At 35.2% G+C, this 22,031-nt stretch overlaps 2 protein-coding genes across 4 annotated transcripts in view; one reads left to right on the top strand and one right to left on the bottom strand.

Moving 5' to 3' along the window:
- Nucleotides 1-22,031, bottom strand: part of LOC125676208 (uncharacterized) — a 441,312-nt gene that overhangs the window by 232,791 nt on the left and 186,490 nt on the right. The gene's annotated exons all lie outside the window — the stretch shown is intronic.
- The window catches only part of LOC130052906 (T-complex protein 1 subunit beta-like), a 36,656-nt gene that overhangs the window by 7,048 nt on the left and 7,577 nt on the right, over nucleotides 1-22,031 (top strand). For both annotated transcript variants that reach the window (XM_056159104.1, XM_056159103.1), the window contains exons 4-15: nucleotides 2,738-2,840; nucleotides 4,246-4,322; nucleotides 5,248-5,360; nucleotides 7,090-7,216; nucleotides 8,713-8,788; nucleotides 9,601-9,701; nucleotides 9,972-10,099; nucleotides 12,649-12,752; nucleotides 15,576-15,683; nucleotides 15,969-16,109; nucleotides 16,868-16,971; nucleotides 18,301-18,400. In XM_056159104.1, coding sequence (XP_056015079.1) covers nucleotides 2,738-2,840; nucleotides 4,246-4,322; nucleotides 5,248-5,360; nucleotides 7,090-7,216; nucleotides 8,713-8,788; nucleotides 9,601-9,701; nucleotides 9,972-10,099; nucleotides 12,649-12,752; nucleotides 15,576-15,683; nucleotides 15,969-16,109; nucleotides 16,868-16,971; nucleotides 18,301-18,400 — 1,282 coding nt within the window. The remainder of the gene's footprint in view (nucleotides 1-2,737; nucleotides 2,841-4,245; nucleotides 4,323-5,247; nucleotides 5,361-7,089; nucleotides 7,217-8,712; nucleotides 8,789-9,600; nucleotides 9,702-9,971; nucleotides 10,100-12,648; nucleotides 12,753-15,575; nucleotides 15,684-15,968; nucleotides 16,110-16,867; nucleotides 16,972-18,300; nucleotides 18,401-22,031) is intronic.

The following is a 22,031-nucleotide window of genomic DNA, read 5'->3' as shown; positions in this document are numbered from 1 at the left end:
GAGAAGCTGATTTTTACATGAAAACTTTCTGACATAGTGCAGATTCGAGTTTGTTCAAATCATGGCCCCCGGGGATAGGATGGGGCCCCAAGGGGGGATCAAAGTTTTGCACACAAATATATAGGGAAAAACTTTAAAAATCTTCTTCTCAAAAACCACTACGCCAGAAAAGCTGAGATTTACATGAAAGCTTCCTGACATAATGCAGATTCAAGTTTGTTTTAAATCATGGGCCCCGGGGGTTGGATGGGGCCACAATAGGGGATCAAAGTTTTACATACAAATATATAGGAAAAATCTTTCAAATTCTTCTTCTCAAGAACCATTGAGTCAGAGAAGCTGATTTTTACATGAAAACTTTCTGACATAGTGCAGATTCAAGTTTGTTCAAATCATGGGCTCTGGGGGTTGGATTCCCGGGGCCACAAGGGGGATCAAAGTTTTACATACAAATATATAGTTAAAATCTTTTTCTCAAGAACCATTGAGCCAGAAAAGCTGATTTTTACATGAAAACTTTCTGACATAATGCAGATTCAAGTTTGTTCAAATCTTGGCCCTCGGGAGTTGGATGGGGCCACAATAGGGGATCAAAGTTTTACATACAAATATATAAGACCAACGACAAAAATTGTTGAGTTTCCGCTAATGTTCCAGGAAAAAATAGGGTAGGTAGATAATAAATAAATTTTATCATTTTTTTTAAATTTTATTTTTTCAAAGTATGCAAAAACATTGTAAACTCTAACAAGTTAAATGTTCTATTGAATTTTACACTTTCAAAATAAAATTTTGCTTAAATTGCATTGCAAGTAAACTTCCAATCATAACATTTCACCTGTTATTGGCTGAGGATAATTTCTAAATGTTTTATAAGAAATAATATTTTTCAATAAAACATCTAGCATAAAACACAAAAGTTAACTCCTTTATGCCACTATGCTATACAAGTACCAGCTATATGGTTTCTACATTCAGATTGGTTGTCATGGGAATACTACTATTGGATATGTTTGACAGGAAAATGATGTGATGGTTTTGAAAAAAATATTAAATCATCACCAAAATATCAACGTCATTAACATATTTTAAGTTTATTAATACATTTCTGAATGTATTTTCACAATCTTAAGAAGGAACAAGGGTACTAAGACAGTCTGGGCAGATCCCACTTATCCTAGTGGGATCCAACTCTCTTCCAGCTAAAACTTTTACTGGACATAAATTTTTGTTTTAAAAAAAATCTGCACATCTTTTTTTCCTCTCGGCTGTCACCAGCCATCAACAACTCGGATGCGTTCACTGCTTTATTTGCGGCCTTTTTCATAGTGTTTTCAGTTGGAACTGCAGCAGAAACCATGGATGTGCATACAAATTTGACAGACTAGACATTCATGTCTGTCACTCTGCATCATGACCTCCATATAAAACTAGGGTCCCCGTGTATATACAGCAATGCCCGCTGAAGTGATAGCATAAGACAGTGCATGGCTATAAACAGGTTGGGAACACTTCCCCTATAGCAAGATATTCTTGCTAAAACGCGATTATCCCTCTTTAGCGAGAAATAAACATTACCATAAACAGGTGTTTTGGCGTCTTTATTGAAAATAATTGCAAATCCTGTGCAGCGCTGAATAAGTGCGACACGCACTCAACATGATGCGAATTGTTTCTATGAAATTGACAACATAGTCATGAAATTGCATATCAAAGTTGCTGCGTAAGAGGGAAGCAGTCCGAAATCCAATACACATCGTGAGTGTTTTTGTTTTGATTAATATATTTGCAGAAGTATCAGACATTTTAGCACTTTTTCTTCTTTTCACGTGAATCACGAAGATATGTACTCCACGGGTGTTTTTCTCGGTTGTACGGGATATATTTATTCTCGCTAGAGAGGGATAATCGCGTTTTAGCGAGAAAATCTTGCTATAGGGGAAGTGTTCCCAACCTGATAAATAGCCACTGTCTAAAAACACCATAGGGGTTGGCAATTTTAACAAAAGAAAGTCTACTATGGAAACATGACACTTGGCAAAGTTTCTCGACTGTCTGTTAACTTCAATTGTTAAATCACCGTTGCGTGAGGCACGCATGGAGGTACTAACCACTAGGTCAACCATCATGCCATGCTGTTAGTTACAAACATTATCAATGTTGTTGAAACGCTTGAGACAATACCATACAATTTTGTACATCATTAAAGCGTTTGAATGCCTTCATCTCAATGTCTAACTAAAATGAAAACCAAGAACCGGGAATATATTTTTTTCGGGAAAATGACGATTTTTTTTTTAAAATATCGAAAAAAAAATTCTAGGGTCGGGGCTATAATTTAGGGTCTGTCAGGTTAGCGGAAACACAACACATTTTATCAGTGGCCTATGGAAAATCTTTAAAAATCTTCTTCTCAAGTACCACTGAGCCAGAAAAACTGATATTTACATGAAAGCTTTATGACATATTTTAGATTTTAGTTTGTTAAAATCATGGCCCCCAGGGGTAGGATGGGGTCATAAGGGGAGATCAAAGTTTTCCATACAAATATATAGGGGAAAATCTTTAAATGTGAGCCCAGGTGATTTAGGTGAGCGATGCAGCCCTTGGGCCTCTTGTACTTGTTTAATATCAAATGTACGTTTGGCACTATTCAACACAAAACTCACTACATTTAAAGGTCTCTTGGAACATTTGCTTTACTGAATACTTTTACAGTTTGTTATTTATTTAACAGGATAAAATCTTGCAAAGTTCTGGTGGAATAGAAGTCACAAATGATGGAGCCACTATTTTGAAATCCATAGGCATAGACAACCCAGCAGCAAAAATTTTAGTGGGTAAGTGACTAGTGTGTAATGTTGTCAAAGACAGAAACCAAAATGTTAGTGAATTAGTCACAAGTGTATAGAATCATCGTACAGAACCCAGCAGCAAAAATCTTAGTGGTTAAGTAACTTTTTCAACACCAATCTTGGGGGGGGTTGGGGTTTAAAGCCCATTTTTGCAACTGGAATCAAGGACTCAATTCAAACGTATGTTAAACAAGTGTTGAGATCTCTATCATTCTATAGGAATATCTAAGGTCTGGATATTTCTAATATGTATCCAGTTGTAAAGTTACATTGAAGGAGTTTTGCATCAAAGTGGTGCATTTCGCAGAGAAGTGCATTGCAATGAAATAACCATGTTTTTTTTTTTTTGAGAAATGAAATGAAGAAACGAAATTCATTTATTGACAGGGTTCCAAATTACCACTCGCCCACTTGCATTGGCGACTATACTTTGCTTGTGGGTACCCCAAATTTTTGTTCTCATCGCCCACTTTGCAACCATAATTGACCGATCAACATTTTTCTTTCCGACTGATCCAAGTCCTAATATAAACAAAGTTCAATTTCCAGTTGAGATTTTACCTTTGCGAGATATCAAACCTTCCTGATCCAAAACATAAACCAGAAGTTGAACACCGCAACAGTTATACTTTAAATGAAAAGATAGTGTCTGGTTTTATCAAAGTGAAAAGAAGGGGAGAATATGGCCCGATGACGGTGAAAAGGGGGTGCTGTGTGTGCAAAACATGACATGACAGGTCCAATCATTATGACAGCTTGTCGTGAGTTATAAACTTGACAGCATTGTAAAGCTGAGAACTTTCGAAATCACATAAAAAGTCTGAAGATGAGTGTGTTGAAGTAAGATGCCGTGAAGATCATTAAGTCGATGAATTCTGATATTTTTGCTAGGTCAACGAAATAAAAGTGGAAATGAGTGAGGGAGCGAGAGAGAAAGAGAGAGAGAGGGGGGGGGGTGTTTGAAACAACATTATGAAAGTGGAAATATAATTTAAATATTGATATTTTAATATTTGAATAAATTGCAATGTGACCTGATGTTTCTTTTTTCTTGTAAAAAAAACAAACAGCCCACATGTTATTCAAATTCTTAAGTGTGGTCTACTAAGATTGCATGTGGACTAAAATGATTTTTTATTCAGGGGCCCACTTGGCCCCTAAGGTATTTAGTCAAAGTTGGAACTCTGATGGATTGTAATGAACAAGGAAAAGTGTTACTTTATCAAATTTGAAGTTTTGTTCACATTCTAGAGAAATGACTTATGATCTTATGGATATTGTTATCGTATAACTGATGGACAGGGTAAAGCTGGGAAGATACTGAGGGAGTCAGCCAAGAAAGAGAGGGAGAGTGTTTTGTATTTCATGAGATACTGGTTATTATTTTCAGACATCTCCAAAGTCCAGGATGATGAGGTGGGGGATGGGACAACCTCTGTGGTGGTACTGGCCAGCGAGCTTCTGAGGGTAAGAGGAGGGGACTGTATCTATATATTTCTTTTAATCAGTATTTTTACCTTTGATAACTTTACCAATTGAAATGATAGCCATTTCCTCATGGATGTGAGCAATGTGCGTATAAATCTTGATAGATGTAGAACAATTTTAACCGCTGGGAAATAGTCCAACAGAAGTGACAATAAAGTGTAAATGTAAAAATGATTTTAATTTTTGAAAATACACGAGAGTAAGAACAGCTACGCTTCACACCTCCATACTTTTCAAGAAGTACTACCATGCTCCACGAAGTATGCTGACGTGAAGCATTCAAGAAGAACTACCACGCTCCACGAAGTATGCTGATGTGAAGCATTCAAGTACTACCACGCTCCACGAAGTATGCTGACATGAAGCATTCAAGAAGTACTACCATGCTTCACGAAGGATGCTGAAGTGAAGCATTCAAGAAGTACTACCACGCTCCACAAAGTATGCTGATGTGAAGCATTCAAGAAGTACTACCATGCTCCACGAAGTATGCTGGCGTGAAGCATCGGAGTTTATGCCCTCATAAAGTTTCAAACATGAATTTAATATCTTGAATAACAGTCAGTTGATATATTTATTATCAATCTAAATTTGAATGTATAACGATAAATGCTCAGCTGCATTTCTTTCAATCCATCCATATTTACCATAAGCAAATTTCCCGGTAAAAAGAAGAAATCGATTGATTGTATAGGATATTATATCTTTTGAAAAGAAAGACTCAGAGTATCATACATAAAAATGGATGCAACTGTCTCTCAGATTTCGGACTCTTGTGTATATCTTTTTCTTTGATGATTAAGTTGATTCCGCTCGTCCAGTGGATTACTAATAGGAAATGTACAGAGCTACAGGTTTATTCAGATGCTGATTGTTTAATACACAAGTCGTGGTTTCGTTGTAGGAGTCGGAGTCCTTAATTTCCCAGAAGATTCACCCCCAGACCATTATATCCGGCTGGAGGAAGGCCACAGATGAAGCACGGCGAGCTCTGCAAAACTTTGCCAGAGACAATGGGTAAATTACAATATATATAATAACATGTATACACTCTGTTAAAACATACATGTACATTATTATTAAAGTTAACCTGCATCTGAGTGACCTTGAACCACTGATGTAGCTCTCAAATCCTCTTATTTTTCACAGTCTCATATACAATTCTGTTTTTTAATCAGTTTTGATTCACAAATTTGATCTTCATTCTCTACAGATGATATACATTGTACCTAAGTTACACTATCGTTTCATTCATTCTATACAGATGGTATGTACATTGTACCTAAGTTACACTATCATTTTATTTAGTTTTGTGGACATCCTTTTGTAGGTTAGTTATGTTGATGCATAACTTACGGAAACTTAGTTTACGTTCAGTCTCTATGAGCAAAATCTCAATTTTGCTGAGGACATGATTTGCAGTTAAATGCAGAACCGTGAAACAATGAAAAAATAATGTTTAGTCAAACATGAAGAAACTAGTGCTGCAGAATTAGCAGACAATGAATATAGTGCAGATTAAGCTGTAGGGAAAGTGAAAATAGTGCAGATTAAACTGTAGGGAAAGTGGAAATAGTGCAGATTAAACTGTAGGGAAAGTGAAAATAGTGCAGATTAAACTGTAGGGAAAGTGAAAATAGTGCAGATTAAACTGTAGGGAAAGTGAAAATAGTGCAGATTAAACTGTAAAGAAAGTGAAAATAGGGCAGATTAAACTGTAGAGAAAGTGAAAAGTACAGAAAGTGAAAATAGTGTAGATTAAACTGTAAGGAAAGTGAAAATAGTGCAGATTAAACTGCAATCTCTACCTAGAGTTGTCGTTCCTTGCTCTCACTTACACCTCTGTCAACGTCTCAAGGGTTTTACAAGATTTTTGTAAAATGGCACGTATGCTCAAATAAAAGTATGGTTTTGACTTCAGTTACAAAAATATACATGTATGTAAATAAATAAATACTGAGCAGATGTCAAGCATTGATTTGGGTTGAAACGTGAATATAGGGTAGTTCTATTGCACCAGGCCTATACATAGGTACATGAAGAATATATAGTAATGGAAAAAAATCTTCAAATAGTTTCTTGTGCTACATTTTCCCGATATATTATAAAGTAGTTCTTAGTTTTACTAGCCGTAAAAAAAGTGAATTTACATTTGGAATAACATTGCTTATTTTGAGATGTTAACAGAGGTATATGTGAATGTAAGGAATGATAACTCTGGGTAGAGATTGATTAAACTGTAGAGAGAATTAAGTTTGCTGCAAATTTTGTAATAGACATTGTAGTATTTTATAAGATCTATGATGGTTAACTGATAAATATATATGTAGATTTAGAAACTTTTGTAAAGTACTGTACTTCATGTTTATACAGAAGTACACTTAATGTACAAAAGAACCAGCTGAATTGTGTAGACGTGAACAACTGCCTCATTATTATATTGTGTAAAATGTTTAGTAAACAACTGCCTCATTATTATATTGTGTAAAATGTTTAGTAAAAAACTGCCTCATTATATCATATAAAATGTATAGTAAACAATTGCCTCATTATTATATTGTATAAAATGTATAGTAAACAGTTGCCTTATATCGTATAAAATGTATAGTAAACAACTGCCTCATTATTATATCGTATAAAATGTACAGTAAACAACTGTCTCATTATTATATCATGATATAAAATGAGTCGAATGATTATGAAACATTTTGTTGAATTAAATATACTTTGCATTTACATTAAACAGAAATAATGAGACGAAGTTCCGAGAAGACTTGATGAACATTGCTCGTACCACCCTCAGCTCAAAAATCCTCACTCAGTACAAAGACTACTTTGCTAATCTGGCTGTAGATGCTGTTCTTAGGTTAAAGGTAAGAAGAGGTTATGTAAATGAAAAAAAAAAAAATACCCACAACAAAACAAACAAAAAAACTTCTGTCAGTGTGGTTTAACTGGGAGTTTTCCTTTTCTAAGAAAGTTTCAGCATTTAGTTCATTGGATCCATGCAAGGGTTCCTTTAATTAACTTTTAGACTTATAAATAAAACATGAAAGGCCAACAATCTGATTTTAATCTTTAGCTCACCTAAGCCATAGACTCAACTGTGATCCTCATATCAAAATTTGACTGTCACCATTGTCACTTTTTGACTTCTTCAGGACCACACGCCAAATTTCAATTGAACATGTTCAACTTGATTCAAAGTATCCTCTGGAATTAAGTATTCTTAAACATTTGTTTAGATGAAGGGCCATGCTCCATATCAATGGGAGATAATCGAGAAATAAAGCAAGGTGTTTAAAAATCATCTCAATAACCACCACACCTTTCAAGTGAAAATTTACGTGAAAGCTTCCTTTTAAAGTAAATTGGCACTCTCACGAACAACATGGACCAATTTGTCAAATTAAAATACATGTACAGGGTACAGACATCATTGTGGTGCAGATTTTTAAATCATGAATCCCAATGGCCACAGAAAATGGTTTTAAAATTTTAGATAAAAATATATAGGAGAAATTGTTGAGAATTTCTCCTAAAGAACCAGCAGCAAGGTGAAATGTGTCAAGTTGATAACACATCATCTTCATGTGGTAAAAATCAGAATGTTTAGCGAGGATTTAATTTTGTCATTATTAGTGGTGGAGTCGAGTTGATATCACATCATCTTCATGTGGTAAAAATCAGAATGTTTAGCGAGGATTTAATTTTGTCAGTATTAGTGATGGTGTCGAGTTGATATCACATCATCTTCATGTGGTAAAAATCAGAATGTTTAGCGAGGATTTAATTTTGTCAGTATTAGTGATGGTGTCGAGTTGATATCACATCATCTTCATGTGGTAAAAATCAGAATGTTTAGCGAGGATTTAATTTGTCATTAGTGGTGGTGTTGAGATCGCTAAAATTTAATATCGCTAACAATTTATTCCACATTAGAGGTGATGGCTATCTCTTGGAATTATAACATCGCTAAAATTAGCTCTCGCTAAATATATATACCCATAATTTATGGACAAATTTCTAAATCTGTGTCTCGCAAAAAAAATGCCACTCATACTGTACACGAAAGGTCTCAATATATTGATATATTTCTTAAATACTGCAGATGAACTTTTTGCCAAGTGCGGTATCTGTTTTATCTGGCCATGAACGTTAATCCATGATGTTTTTTTATCCAATAATTCGTTAAGGTGATAAGCGAGTTACAATGTATCAACAAACCAACCAACAAACAACAAAATGAATCTGTTGACTTCTAGCGGGAAAAAGAATATGTGCACTATATTTTGGAATGGTGTTTTGAAAAATATCCTATTGTACATCTCTGTCAGTGTCATAAGATTTACAACTTTTGTTTGAACAGGGCAGTGGTAATTTAGATGCTATTCACTTAATCAAGAAATCTGGAGGTGGCTTACAAGATTCTTACTTAGATGAAGGTAAGATTAGTAGACTTTTGTCATAGCCCTGCTTACAACTCCAGTGTTCATCTTGTGTTGGTAGATAGACAGTTTACAGATTACTGAATTACCTATGATGATATTTTGGATGTTGGATGAAATATTCTGTGCAACCTAAGCTTTATGCATATGCATGTATGTAATCAATGATTCTGTTTAGGGAAAATCCAATGAAGCCTAAAATATTTTTTTTGTATGTCATTTATTTTTTTCACAATAATAAACATTTACATATCAAGAACATATGATAATATAGTATATACATATTTCAAGCAAGTACAACTATATGTGTATATTTAGGAGTGCATATGTATATATAATGTGAAAGGTATTTTATTTCAGAGAGAGAGAGAGAGAGAGAGAGAGAGAGAGAGAGAGAGAGAGAGAGAGAGAGAGAGAGAGAGAGAGAGTAAAATATTAACAGTGGTGTATTTATATCCTGGCTTGATGATTATAGTCATCATCATTCTACAAATCTGAATCATGGAGTAGTTTTACATTCTGTAGTCTGGAGGAACTCTTATTTACATGATTTAAAAGTTCCCAGAATGTTTGGTACTTTTCTTTTTTGACCTTAAATGTGGTGTACCAGAATCATTAAACAAAGATGGCACTCCAACAACTTCATTGTTTTACCTGATGATCAGGTAGTTATAGAAATCAAAGGTGGCATCCAACAACTTCATTGTTATACCTGATGATCATCTAGTTATAGAAATCAAAGGTGGCATCCAACAACTTCATTGTTTTACCTGATGATCTTCTAGTTATAGAAATATACTGTTTTAAAGGTTTCCTTTTGGATAAGAAAATTGGCGTCAACCAGCCCAAGAGGATAGAGAATGCTAAGATTCTGATTGCTAACACACCAATGGACACAGATAAAGTCAAGGTACGGGTGTAAGAGTCATTCATTTGTACTTGTTGCTCAATATACCAGACTCTAACCAGCTGAATACATAAATTAATGCATTATGTTACAGTTTTTTTAATCCTCTTTGAAAATTTGTGTTCATATGTGTAGTATCTTGGCACAACAGCATTCCATTTCAATTCTTTCATGATATGAAATGAAGATTTTCTGTTGTAGGTGTTTGGAACTAAAGTGAAAGTACAGATGTGTGTGTACATGTACTTGTAAACTGCAGATTTTCTGTTGTAGGTGTTTGGAACTAAAGTGAAAGTGGATGCAGTCTCTAAAGTAGCAGAATTAGAATTGGCAGAAAAGGAGAAAATGAGAGATAAAGTTAACAAAATCATCAAACATGGCTGTAATGTGTTCATCAATAGGTAAGTATTGTTATGTTTAGGGCTTACTGGACGGCGTGGATTAGTTTCCAGGAGTGAATGAGAACATGGTGATGTTACTGGACTACATTAATCGATCATGGTGAAACATTGTTGGTTAACACAGGGCATATCAGTCAATTAGTGGGAGTGTTAAGAGCAAGTTAAGCTGGCAGCCAAAGAAAGATCATCGTTTTGTTCAATGTTGTAGTGACACAGCAGGCAATTTTCGTAGAAATCAACAGTCAACTCTAAACTGTATGACAATAACAATGTAATAAAGTGTGCAGTTGTATGTGCTGCCATTAATCAAGATAAGTCGTAATGAATGATCAGCAGATATTTCAGAAATTCAGTACTGTTCTGTGTGTGTAAAACAGGTAGACTGTGTGTGGCAGACTAGAACAGACTCCACCTCTATAGAATGACTATGTATGTGTAAAACAGGCAGGCTGTGTGTGAAAGACTAGAACAGACTCCCACCTCTATAGAATGACTATGCATGTGTAAAACAGGCAGGCTGTATGTGATAGACTAGAACAGACCCCCACCTCTATAGAATGACTATGTATGTGTAAAACAGGCAGGCTGTGTGTGAAAGACTAGAACAGACTCCCACCTCTATAGAATGACTATGTATGTGTAAAACAGGCAGACTGTATGTGATAGACTAGAACAGACCCCACCTCTATAGAATGACTGTGTGTGTGTAAAACAGGCAGGCTGTATGTGATAGACTAGAACAGACTCCCACCTCTATAGAATGACTATGTATGTGTAAAACAGGCAGACTGTATGTGATAGACTAGAACAGACTCCATCTCTATAGAATGACTGTGTATGTGTAAAACAGGCAGACTGTGTGTGATAGACTAGAACAGACTCCATCTCTATAGAATGACTATGTATGTGTAAAACAGGCAGACTGTGTGTGATAGACTAGAACAGACTCCATCTCTATAGAATGACTGTGTATGTGTAAAACAGGCAGGCTGTATGTGATAGACTAGAAGAGACCCCCACCTCTATAGAATGACTATGTGTGTGTAAAACAGGCAGGCTGTGTGTGATAGACTAGAACAGACTCCATCTCTATAGAATGACTATGTGTGTAAAACAGGCAGACTGTATGTGATAGACTAGAACAGACTCCACCTCAGTCTATAGAATGACTATGTGTGTAAACAGGCAGACTGTATGTGATAGACTAGAACAGACTCCACCTCTATAGAATGACTGTGTGTGTGTAAAACAGGCAGACTGTATGTGATAGACTAGAACAGACCCCCACCTCTATAGAATGACTATGTATGTGTAAAACAGGCAGGCTGTGTGTGGCAGACTAGAACAGACCCCACCTCTATAGAATGACTATGTGTGTAAAACAGGCAGGCTGTATGTGATAGACTAGAACAGACTCCACCTCTACAGAATGACTATGTGTGTAAAACAGGCAGACTGTATGTGATAGACTAGAACAGACTCCACCTCTATAGAATTGTTCTGTGTGTGTAAAACAGGCAGACTGTATGTGATAGACTAGAACAGACCCCCATCTCTATAGAATGACTGTGTGTGTGTGTGTGTGTAAAACAGGCAGACTGTGTGTGATAGACTAGAACAGACCCCACCTCTATAGAATTGTTCTGTGTGTGTAAAACAGGCAGACTGTATGTGATAGACTAGAACAGACCCCCATCTCTATAGAATGACTATGTGTGTGTGTAAAACAGGCAGGCTGTATGTGATAGACTAGAACAGACCCCATCTCTATAGAATGACTGTGTATGTGTAAAACAGGCAGGCTGTGTGTGATAGACTAGAACAGACTCCATCTCTATAGAATGACTATGTGTGTAAAACAGGCAGACTGTATGTGATAGACTAGAACAGACCCCCACCTCTATAGAATGACTGTGTGTGTAAAACAGGCAGACTGTATGTGATAGACTAGAACAGACCCCCACCTCTATAGAATGACTATGTGTGTGTAAAACAGATAACTGAACAATTGTTGAGTGTGGCGGAAAACAGCAAAACAATCAATCAATCTATACATGTTAGTGTAAATATAGAATAAAGAGGGTCAATTAATTGTGATGATCCCCTGTGGTCTCGCACCTATGAAAACAACTTGATTCCCTGATTCCTGATTTTGTTAAATAAATAACAACTTGTCTTTTGTTAATTAACCCCACACGATAGTCTATCCCTGCATGTTGAGTACTCGTTAACCAATTGTCATGATAGCTTGGGTATAAAAATTGATTCAGAGTGCCTACTAAACAAGCTATATTACCCATGCATTTTAAAACGAAAGTGTATATGGGGTGATAATTCCCAGACTAAAGTTGGTCATTTAATACAGGAACAATAGATAGGGAAACATCTTTGGGGAACTTTTAACGGTCACATACGACAGTGTGCCGCTTAATACGGTGTGCCGCTTAATACAGTGGGTCGCTTTGGCAGTTTTGACTAGTATAGTAAACACGTTCAACTAATTATCTGTTTTTCCATTGTAAGGTGTTTTACATGTTGATGTTTTTCAGACAGTTAATATACAACTATCCTGAGCAGCTGTTTGCAGACGCTGGGGTGATGGCCATCGAGCATGCTGACTTTGAGGGAGTGGAAAGATTGGCATTAGTGACAGGTACTTGTATATGACTCTCAGAGTTATGTGGACACTAAGGCCAAATAAAATTGAAATTACAGATCTCAGGCCTGCGAACATCCGCTTTGAGGTTGCTGCATTTCTGATTTTATTGTATTTTCAATAAAATAAAAGTTGGTAATGCCCTTGTACGTATCCGGGGGGGGGGGGGGGTCCACATTCAATGTTTTGAATTTCCCACTAGTATGTCTTCTGTTCATCCATTAGAACCTTGTAACTAAGCTGTTTAACTGTAGCTCTCTAGGAAAAACTACATTTGTAGGATGGACCAGAGCTTCAGATCCACCCCTTATAAAAAACTTCAATTTATGGTGCAGTTTTTAGCTTACCTGAGTCGTAATATGTATGAAAGAATTCCTAACATATTTTGCCAGTACACTTTTGTCCAAACATACCTTCAAACTTTCCTAAACTTACAGCTTCAAATAATTCCATATGATGATGCAGCCAAAAAATGTTAGGTTAGAATTCAGTGACCAAATTAATCTTATTATAGACTAGTTAATTTACAGTTAACTCTCGAATTATCGTCATTGAGTCTCAATTTATTGCCAATTTTGTTATAACGCCTCATTTTTCTAAGAACAGTTTTCTTGTTACTTAAAATTCTTGGTCAAAACACCAAATTTACTATTGTCATTTCATTTACCACAGTGTTTTATTAGAAAGTTTATTTCAAAGTGTTTATCATCTTGATAAACTGCCATTGGTGTATGTGTCAATAAAACGGTACATTGGTCATTATCGATCTCCGGCGTACACCTAAGCAGAAGGATCCAAAAAATTGCTGTATTAAATAAACAAGAAAATTACTGAATATGAACTGTAGTTCATGTTCCTTCAGGTGAGATCGTATAAACCGAGGCCCCGTGTTACAGCAGGTGTGGCACGATAAAGATTCCCTCGCTGTTCAAAGGCTGTAAACACCGAGCATAGGCCTAAATTTCGCAGCCCCTCAATGGCAATAGTGACATCTCCATATGAGTGAAAAATTCTCAAGGACATTAAACAGAAAACAATCAATCTATCAATCAATCTATCTGTTCAAAGTTTTAAACAATCATCTGTTCAAAGTTTTAAATAATCATCTGTTCAAAGTTTTAAATAATCAAATGCCAAATTACCTAAACGTGTTTAAATATACAAGAGATGTGAGTTGCCGCCAAACCATGTTGAATGATTATATGTCTAATTTATTATATTTACCATTAGCTAAAACTGAAAATTTAAAACGTTCATACAGCTACTCTTCTGCATTCCTTTGGAACAAACTGTCTCAAAATGTTCGAAGCTCTGGTTCGGTTGGCATTTTTAAAGCTGTGTATTTGATGGAATATTTTCATAGAAGTAGCACTTAAACATCGTGCTTACTCTTTTTGTTCAGGGGTGCCAAATGTTGTGTGATATGGCACTGTATGTGCGTGTGTCTTATGCTATTTTTTCCTCTTTCCTTTTATGTCATGTATTCATATTTAGGTAATAGTTTTATCACTAATTAGGTGTGTCTTATGCTATATTTTTCCCCTTTTCCTTTTATATCGTATTCATGTTTAGATACTAATTTTAGATATTAATTTTATGTTTGTGTATATGATTTAATGCAGGACCACAATGGAAACTATCTATATGCTAATTTGTGTTATCCTGGATAAATAAAGGCTATTATTATTATTATTATTATTATTATCAATCATCACTGATTGATATGATAGTGTTATTTATCACTGAATGATACATTGTTATTTATCACTGAATGATACAGTGTTATTTTATCACTGAATGATACATTGTTATTTATCACTGAATGATACGGTGTTATTCATCACTGAATGATACAGTGTTATTTATCACTGAATGATACAGTGTTATTTTATCACTGAATGATACAGTGTTATTTTATCACTGAATGATACAATGTTATTTTATCACTGAATGATAGTGATATTTTATCACTAAATGATATAGTGTTATTTATCACTGAATGACAGTGTTATTTATCACTGAATGATACATTTTATTTATCACTGAATGATACAGTGTTATTTTATCCCTGAATGATACAGTGTTATTTATCACTGAATGATACAGTGTTATTTATCACTGAATGATACAGTGTTATTTATCACTAAATGATACATTGTTATTTATCACTGAATGATACAGTGTTATTTTATCACTGAATGATACAGTGTTATTTATCACTGAATGATAGTGTTATTTATCACTGAATGATACAGTGTTATTTATCACTGAATGATACAGTGTTATTTATTACTGAATGATACGGTGTTATTTATCACTGAATGATACGGTGTTATTTATCACTGAATGATACAGTGTTATTTATTACTGAATGATACAGTGTTATTTATCACTGAATGATACAGTGTTATTTTATCACTGAATGATACAGTGTTATTTATCACTGAATGATACGGTGTTATTTATCACTGAATGATACAGTGTTATTTATCACTGAATGATACATTGTTATTTATTACTGAATTATTGTTATTTTATCACAGGATGATAGTGTTATTTATCACTGAATGATAGTGTTATTTATCACTGAATGATAGTGTTATTTTATCACTGAATGATACAGTGTTATTTTATCACAGGATGATACAGTGTTATTTTATCACAGGATGATACAGTGTTATTTTATCACTGAATGATACAGTGTTATTTATCACTGAATGATAGTGTTATTTATCACTGAATGATACAGTATACTGACTGTAATATGTTTTGCCTGTGCCTTCGGATAAATGTATCTATGATATTGTGTTTATGTAATAGGTGGTGAAATCGCATCCACATTTGATTCACCGGATCATGTTCGTCTTGGCAAGTGTAATGTTATAGAGGAAGTGATGATTGGGGAGGACAAACTCATCAAGTTCTCTGGTAAGTATTTCTTTGCGTATGTGTAAAAACATACTGCACTGCTTCAACATAAATATAGTACGCACTAATCCAACTATAGAAATGGCATCAATGGGTAAATTAAAATTTCCCACATTTTGCCTTGTCTGAAATGTTCAGTCAGATAATTGTAAAATGTTCATCAATACTGAGTATTTTATGTTGTGTTAGGTGTGGAGATGGGTGAAGCCTGTACCATTGTACTGAAATGTTCAGTCAGATAATTGTAAAATGTTGATCAATACTGAGTATTTTATGTTGTGTTAGGTGTGGAGATGGGTGAAGCCTGTACCATTGTTCTACGAGGGGCCACTAAACAGATCCTGGACGAGGCGGAGAGGTCCCTTCATGATGCCCTCTGTGTTCTGACTCAGACCGTGAAGGAAACTAAAACAGTGTTTGGAGGAGGTTCGTGTGAAGTGGTTTTGATGGTTTGCAATTACAGAGTGTCTTAAGTTTGAAGTACTAATTCTGTGTCATGTGACGATATTGTAGCTAATTAAATGCTCATAGTTTCATAGTTTTTCCCTCTGTAATAAAAAGTCCATACATTGCTTCAGATTGCTATTTAGCGGGTGCAATCTTTGTGAACAACGTTTTATATGCCGTCATGTTTGCTATTTAGCGGGTGTAATCTTAGTGAACAACTTTTTTTATATTCTGTCATGTTCGATGACATTTTTATAATATCACTATTGACTTTGACCCACTGTATACAACTTCAACGCTATGCATCAGTTTCAAACTATTAAGCGAGAGCTTTAATGCTAGATGGCTGTAACATGGTACAATGTTTGATGACCTTTGACTTTTGTTGTGTAAGTGAGGACTTTGATATTCACTGGGTACATTCCTTATGGCAGACCTTTCCACAATTTGGACATATTTCATGATGTTTTGACTTGATAACATATATTGATTAATGACATGGATATTGGAAGTTACAACAATGTTGAAGATGAGCATAATCTTTCAAACTAGATAGACTTAATGATTTGTGGGATTGATAGTTTTGGAGTATTGTTATCGTGGTGTCATATTTAACATCACTGTTACCTAGACATTCAAATGACTGAACAAAAATAATTTTGAAATTTTCAGAATATAGATTGCTTAGAGACAGAAATTAATAGAAAAATAACCTCATTGTAAGTTTGATTTGACAGGAAGTTCAGAGATGCTGATGGCAGATGCAGTTTCCAAACTGGCAGCAAAGATACCTGGGAAAGAAGCTGTTGCCATGGAATCTTATGCCAAAGCTTTGAGAATGGTACTTGCTTTTGATAAAGAGTTTCGATATTTTGATCTTAATTTAAGCATAACGAATATTATATATTTTTTTTTACATTGATGTGATAGAATCACAGAAAATGAATAAAGAAGTACGGATGACGATTCAGTGTATCCTACTTTACATCAGTTGATTTTTAAAAACGAATTTTGTTGAAAATGACCTTGTTTACGTACTAGAGTTTTCTAATAAACCACTTAAAGTTTCACTGTGAGTTAGATATCTTTTGCCTTGTAGTTTTATGCATTTAATGTAGATGGGTGATATTATGGTATGACAGTTTGACTGTCCAACTGTCAGCGCCTTGTGTATCCTTACTTACAATAGTCAGAGGAAGAAGTCAATTGTTTTTCAAGGTCATATGTCTTAAAAGTCAAGGTTAAATTTCCATGTGTAGATTGTAGAGGAATGAAACAAGATAAAATAATGCTTTATACTGGGAAGAAACAGGCAAGGATATTCAAGGTTACGGAAAAAGCCTATTAGTTTTCAAAATAGTAGGTTCGAGTAGAACTTACATTAGTAATTTTATAGACACAAGACAAAACCAGTAGTAATAGCACTAGTGTATTCACACTCGATACACATGCTCCAATACATGTAGAAGGGTTGTGTCATGGTATAGTGAAGTGTTTCTATGTGCCTGTCTGTTCATCACATGGAGGGAATGGTGAAGGGGTACGACTCGGGCTAGGGTAATTACATTGTGGGTGGAAGATGTCCGTCATTTTTGAAGGTTAAAGGTAAAGGTCATACTTCCATTGTGAATTATGAAGGAAAATCAGTATTGATGAGTCTAACACCATCAAATTTGATCTGCATACTCCCCATGGTGTTGGTGACAAGTATTTATCAAAATGAATCAATTAGCTTCTCTAGTTATACATACTATTAAAGTATGTAAATTTTCATCATTTTGATATTCAGCAAAGCCATCTCAGAAATAAGTTTTAATACATATACTCTCCAATCTCACGAACAGTGTACGAGTATCTTTTTTGAAGAATGATTTTAATCTTTTCGTTGATAACTCCTCCATTACCGAAGATGTAAAATGAATTTTGCAGTGCGAGCATTGATTAAGCCAAAGGGTGAAAATTAAAAGATTATGATACAAAACTTTCATATTTGATCCGACACAAGGCATTTAATTTCAAAATGAAAACTTTTGTAAATTATCAGTGTGTAGATGGATTAATAGTGATATTATCCAAAGATCTTCGTATCTTTGAATTGGTGATCAAACAGAATTTTCCAAAAACAAGTTTGGCATCACTTCATACATTAGTGTATTTTTGATTTTTCTAGCTGCCTACTACTATAGCTGACAATGCGGGTTATGACAGCGCCCAGCTGGTTTCTGAACTGAGGGCACTTCACACGGCAGGAAAGCACACAATGGGATTAAGTAAGTAAAGAACAAGGAAAACTTTCTCAGTGTTAATCTATAATTTGATATGTCTGGTCAGCACTAGGGGTGTGTATTGCTCAAGATTTTCCGATACGATACGATACAATATTTCCTGATACGATATCCGATATATTGGATTTACAATGTAGTAAAGCATTTTTTGAAGTAAAATATCAAAATTAAAAAAAATGAAGTGGTTTAATATATTTTATTTCATAACAAAACAAACAATGACAATTAAAGTCTGAGGAAACTCCAATGTCACAATGTAAAATCGGGGATTAAAGTCTGAGGAATCTCCGATGTGTTACAATGTAAAAGCAAGTATTAATGAAAGTCTGAGGAATCTCTAATGTCACAATGTAAAAGCGAGGATTAAAGTGTGAGGAATTTCCGATGTGTAAAAATGTAAAAGAGGGGATTAAAGTATGAGAAATAGCCGATGTGTCACAATGTAAAAGCGAGGATTAAAGTCTGAGCAATATCCGATGTGTCACAATGTAAAAGCGGGTATTAAAGTCTGAGGAATCTCCATTGTCACAATGTAAAAGCGGGTATTACAGTCTGAGGAATCGTGTTCCTCTTAAGAAGCCATTTTTAAATTATGAACTTCGACCCCAACTATTAAAAGGGCTGTTTTTAAACCCGACATTATATCGTATCGTATCGTCGAAATATCGTATATCGCTGGACAGACGTATTCCGGTACATTTCGATATATCGATATATTGATTCACCCCTAGTCAGCACTATTTAGGTCGGATTTTATTTTCTTCCTTCTACATCTTTTCTTATTTTGTTTCTATGTCTATTATTCTAGATCTGTGGTGATTTGTTTTCTTGCTATATTGAAAAAAGGGGACATGTTGGTTTGTACCTGTCGATCGGTCATTACCGAGTGTTGTCTGCTCAGTATCTTGAGAACCCTTTGCTTGAGAGATATCAAACTTGTGATATTGTTTTCCCTTAATGAACAGATGAATATTTAGGCAGAATATTCTTTATTCTAAGTTTCTTATATCCATTTGACTGCCTTCGGTGGATACCCAATATCTGACGATGTACACGACTGCAAAACATACAATTTCCTACGGGAGATCCCGAGTACTGCTTCATGTTTTCTGGCTATGCACAGCTGATGTACAGATCATCGTCCCACGCCCTATGCTGACTCAACATATTCAATAACTACTTAGAAAGATTTATTCTGTTTGAATTACTTTTTCTGGACTGCACACCCGAATTATGTGACTACCAAAATTGTCTGTGTGACTTGCCCATAATGCATGACCTACAAAAACAGTCAGGACATTCAGATTTTCCAACGGTTCCTTCAATAGCTGGTCCAGATGAAGAATTTGTTCTTCCTTTTGGATCCCAGTTCCAACCAATAGAAAGAGCCCTTATAGCGGCTAATTTCTCTCCCGATAAGTTGACAGTTACGTGTACTTTTGTCGTCTTGCTTCGAGGGAAAATATGCTAACTCTTATAAATTTTCAACTGAGTGTAAACAAGATTTCATTAATGTATTATGTAATTATATTCTATTATAATTTATGTAATTTGTATGCAAAATTTACAACTATCATTGTGTGACTATCTCTACATAAGAAATCCAAAACCCTTTCCCTCTCGAGCTGGATTACGCGATAAGCATCAACGGATTGCACGGACGCCTCAATCACCAGATAAGCTAGATAAGGTATACGCAAAGTCAAGTAACCAAATGTCCATCAATTTCTAGCATCCAATCTAAAGCTTAATTTCTCCTGATTGACAGGGGTTTACAGACCAGTGAAACTTGAAGGCGCTGCTTATTTTCTCCGTCTTTAAGAACCCTTTGCTTGACTGACATCAGGTCACTAGCACGTCCTAAGGAGTAGATAATCCCTATCGATTTTGAGGTCAAAAGGTCAAAAATGATATTATGTGAAACTTTGGCATGACAGTCATCGAACTTGGAACAGCTGGTACCCCCTAAAGAATATAGCATCCCCCTTGGCCAAAATGTCTTATGATATTACTACCCATTTTTATGCCCCCCCCCCCCCCCTCTCAAAGAAGAGGTTTATATTGTTTTGCACCTGTCAGTCCGTGGGTCAGTAGACCACATGTTTTCCTCTCAATATCTTGAAAACCATTCACCTGATGATAATGATATTTCATATGTGGGTTGGTTATGTTTAGAAATGGACCCCAATTGATTTTAAGGTCAAAGGTCAATTCACTCTAAATATGGGAAGACATTGTCCACCCATTATCTTGAGAACCCTTTCTTTGACAGAGATTAAAATTGGTACACTGGTACATCGTAAGGAGTAGATGACCCCTATTGATTTTGAGGTCACATGGTGAAAGGTCAAACTGGATGTAGGAATATACTGACCATTCATTATCTTGAAATCCCTTTGCTTGTAGATCTAGATCAGTAGTGATTTATTTTTGGTCTCTAGATCTGTAGTGATTTATGTTCTGTCTGTAGTGATTTATTTTCTTTCTTTCTGTCTGTAGATCTAAATTTAGAGTAATTTATTTTCTGTCTGTAGTTCTCTAGTGATTTATTTTCTGTCTTTAGATCTGTAGTGATTTATTTTCTGTCCGTATATCTGTAGTGATTTATTTTCTGACTGTAGATCTGTAGTGATTTATTATCTGTCTGTAGATCTGTAGTGATTTATTTTCTGTCTGTAGATCTGTAGTGATTTATTTTCTGTCTGTAGTGATTTATTTTCTGTCTGTTGATCTGTAGTGATTTATTTTCTGTCTGTAGATCTGTAGTGATTTATTTTCTGTCTCTAGGTCTGTAGTGATTTATTTTCTGTCTGTAGATCTGTAGTGATTTATTTTCTGTCTTTAGGTCTGTAGTGATTTATTTTCTGTCTCTAGGTCTGTAGTGATTTATTTTCTGTCTGTAGATCTGTAGTGATTTATTTTCTGTCTCTAGGTCTGTAGTGATTTATTTTCTGTCTGTAGATCTGTAGTGATTTATTTTCTGTTTCTAGGTCTGTAGTGATTTCTTTTCTGTTTGTAGATCTGTAGTGATATATTTTTTGTATCTAGATCTGTAGTGATTTATTTTCTGTGTGTAGATCGGTAATGATTTATTTTCTGTCTCTAGGTCTGTAGTGATTTATTTTCCGTCTGTAGATCTGTAGTGATTTATTTTCTGTCTCTAGATCTGTAGTGATTTATTTTCTGTCTGTAGATCTTTAGTGATTTATTTTCTGTCTCTAGGTCTGTAGTGATTTATTTTCTGTCTGTAGATCTGTAGTGAATTATTTTCTGTCTGTAGATCTGTAGTGATATATTTTTTGTATCTAGATCTGTAGTGATTTATTTTCTGTGTGTAGATCGGTAGTGATTTATTTTCTGTCTTTAATCCCGTTGGGATCCGGGTTAGAATAGGTCCTCAATATCCGTTGCTTGTCGTAAGAGGCGACTAAATGGGGGCGGTCCTTCGGATGAGACCGCAAAAATTGAGGTCCTGTGTCGCAGCAGGTGTGGCACGATAAAGACTCCTCCCTGCTCAATGGCCATAAACGCCGAGCATAGGCCTAAATTTTGCAGCCCTTCGCCGGCAGTGGTGATGTCTCCATATGAGTGAAATATTCTCGAGAGGGACGTAAAA

The sequence above is a fragment of the Ostrea edulis genome, chromosome 3 (genome assembly GCF_947568905.1).
Source record: "Ostrea edulis chromosome 3, xbOstEdul1.1, whole genome shotgun sequence".
In the NCBI taxonomy this organism is placed as follows: Eukaryota; Metazoa; Mollusca; class Bivalvia; order Ostreida; family Ostreidae; genus Ostrea; species Ostrea edulis.
This window is presented reverse-complemented; position numbering and strand designations above follow the sequence as displayed.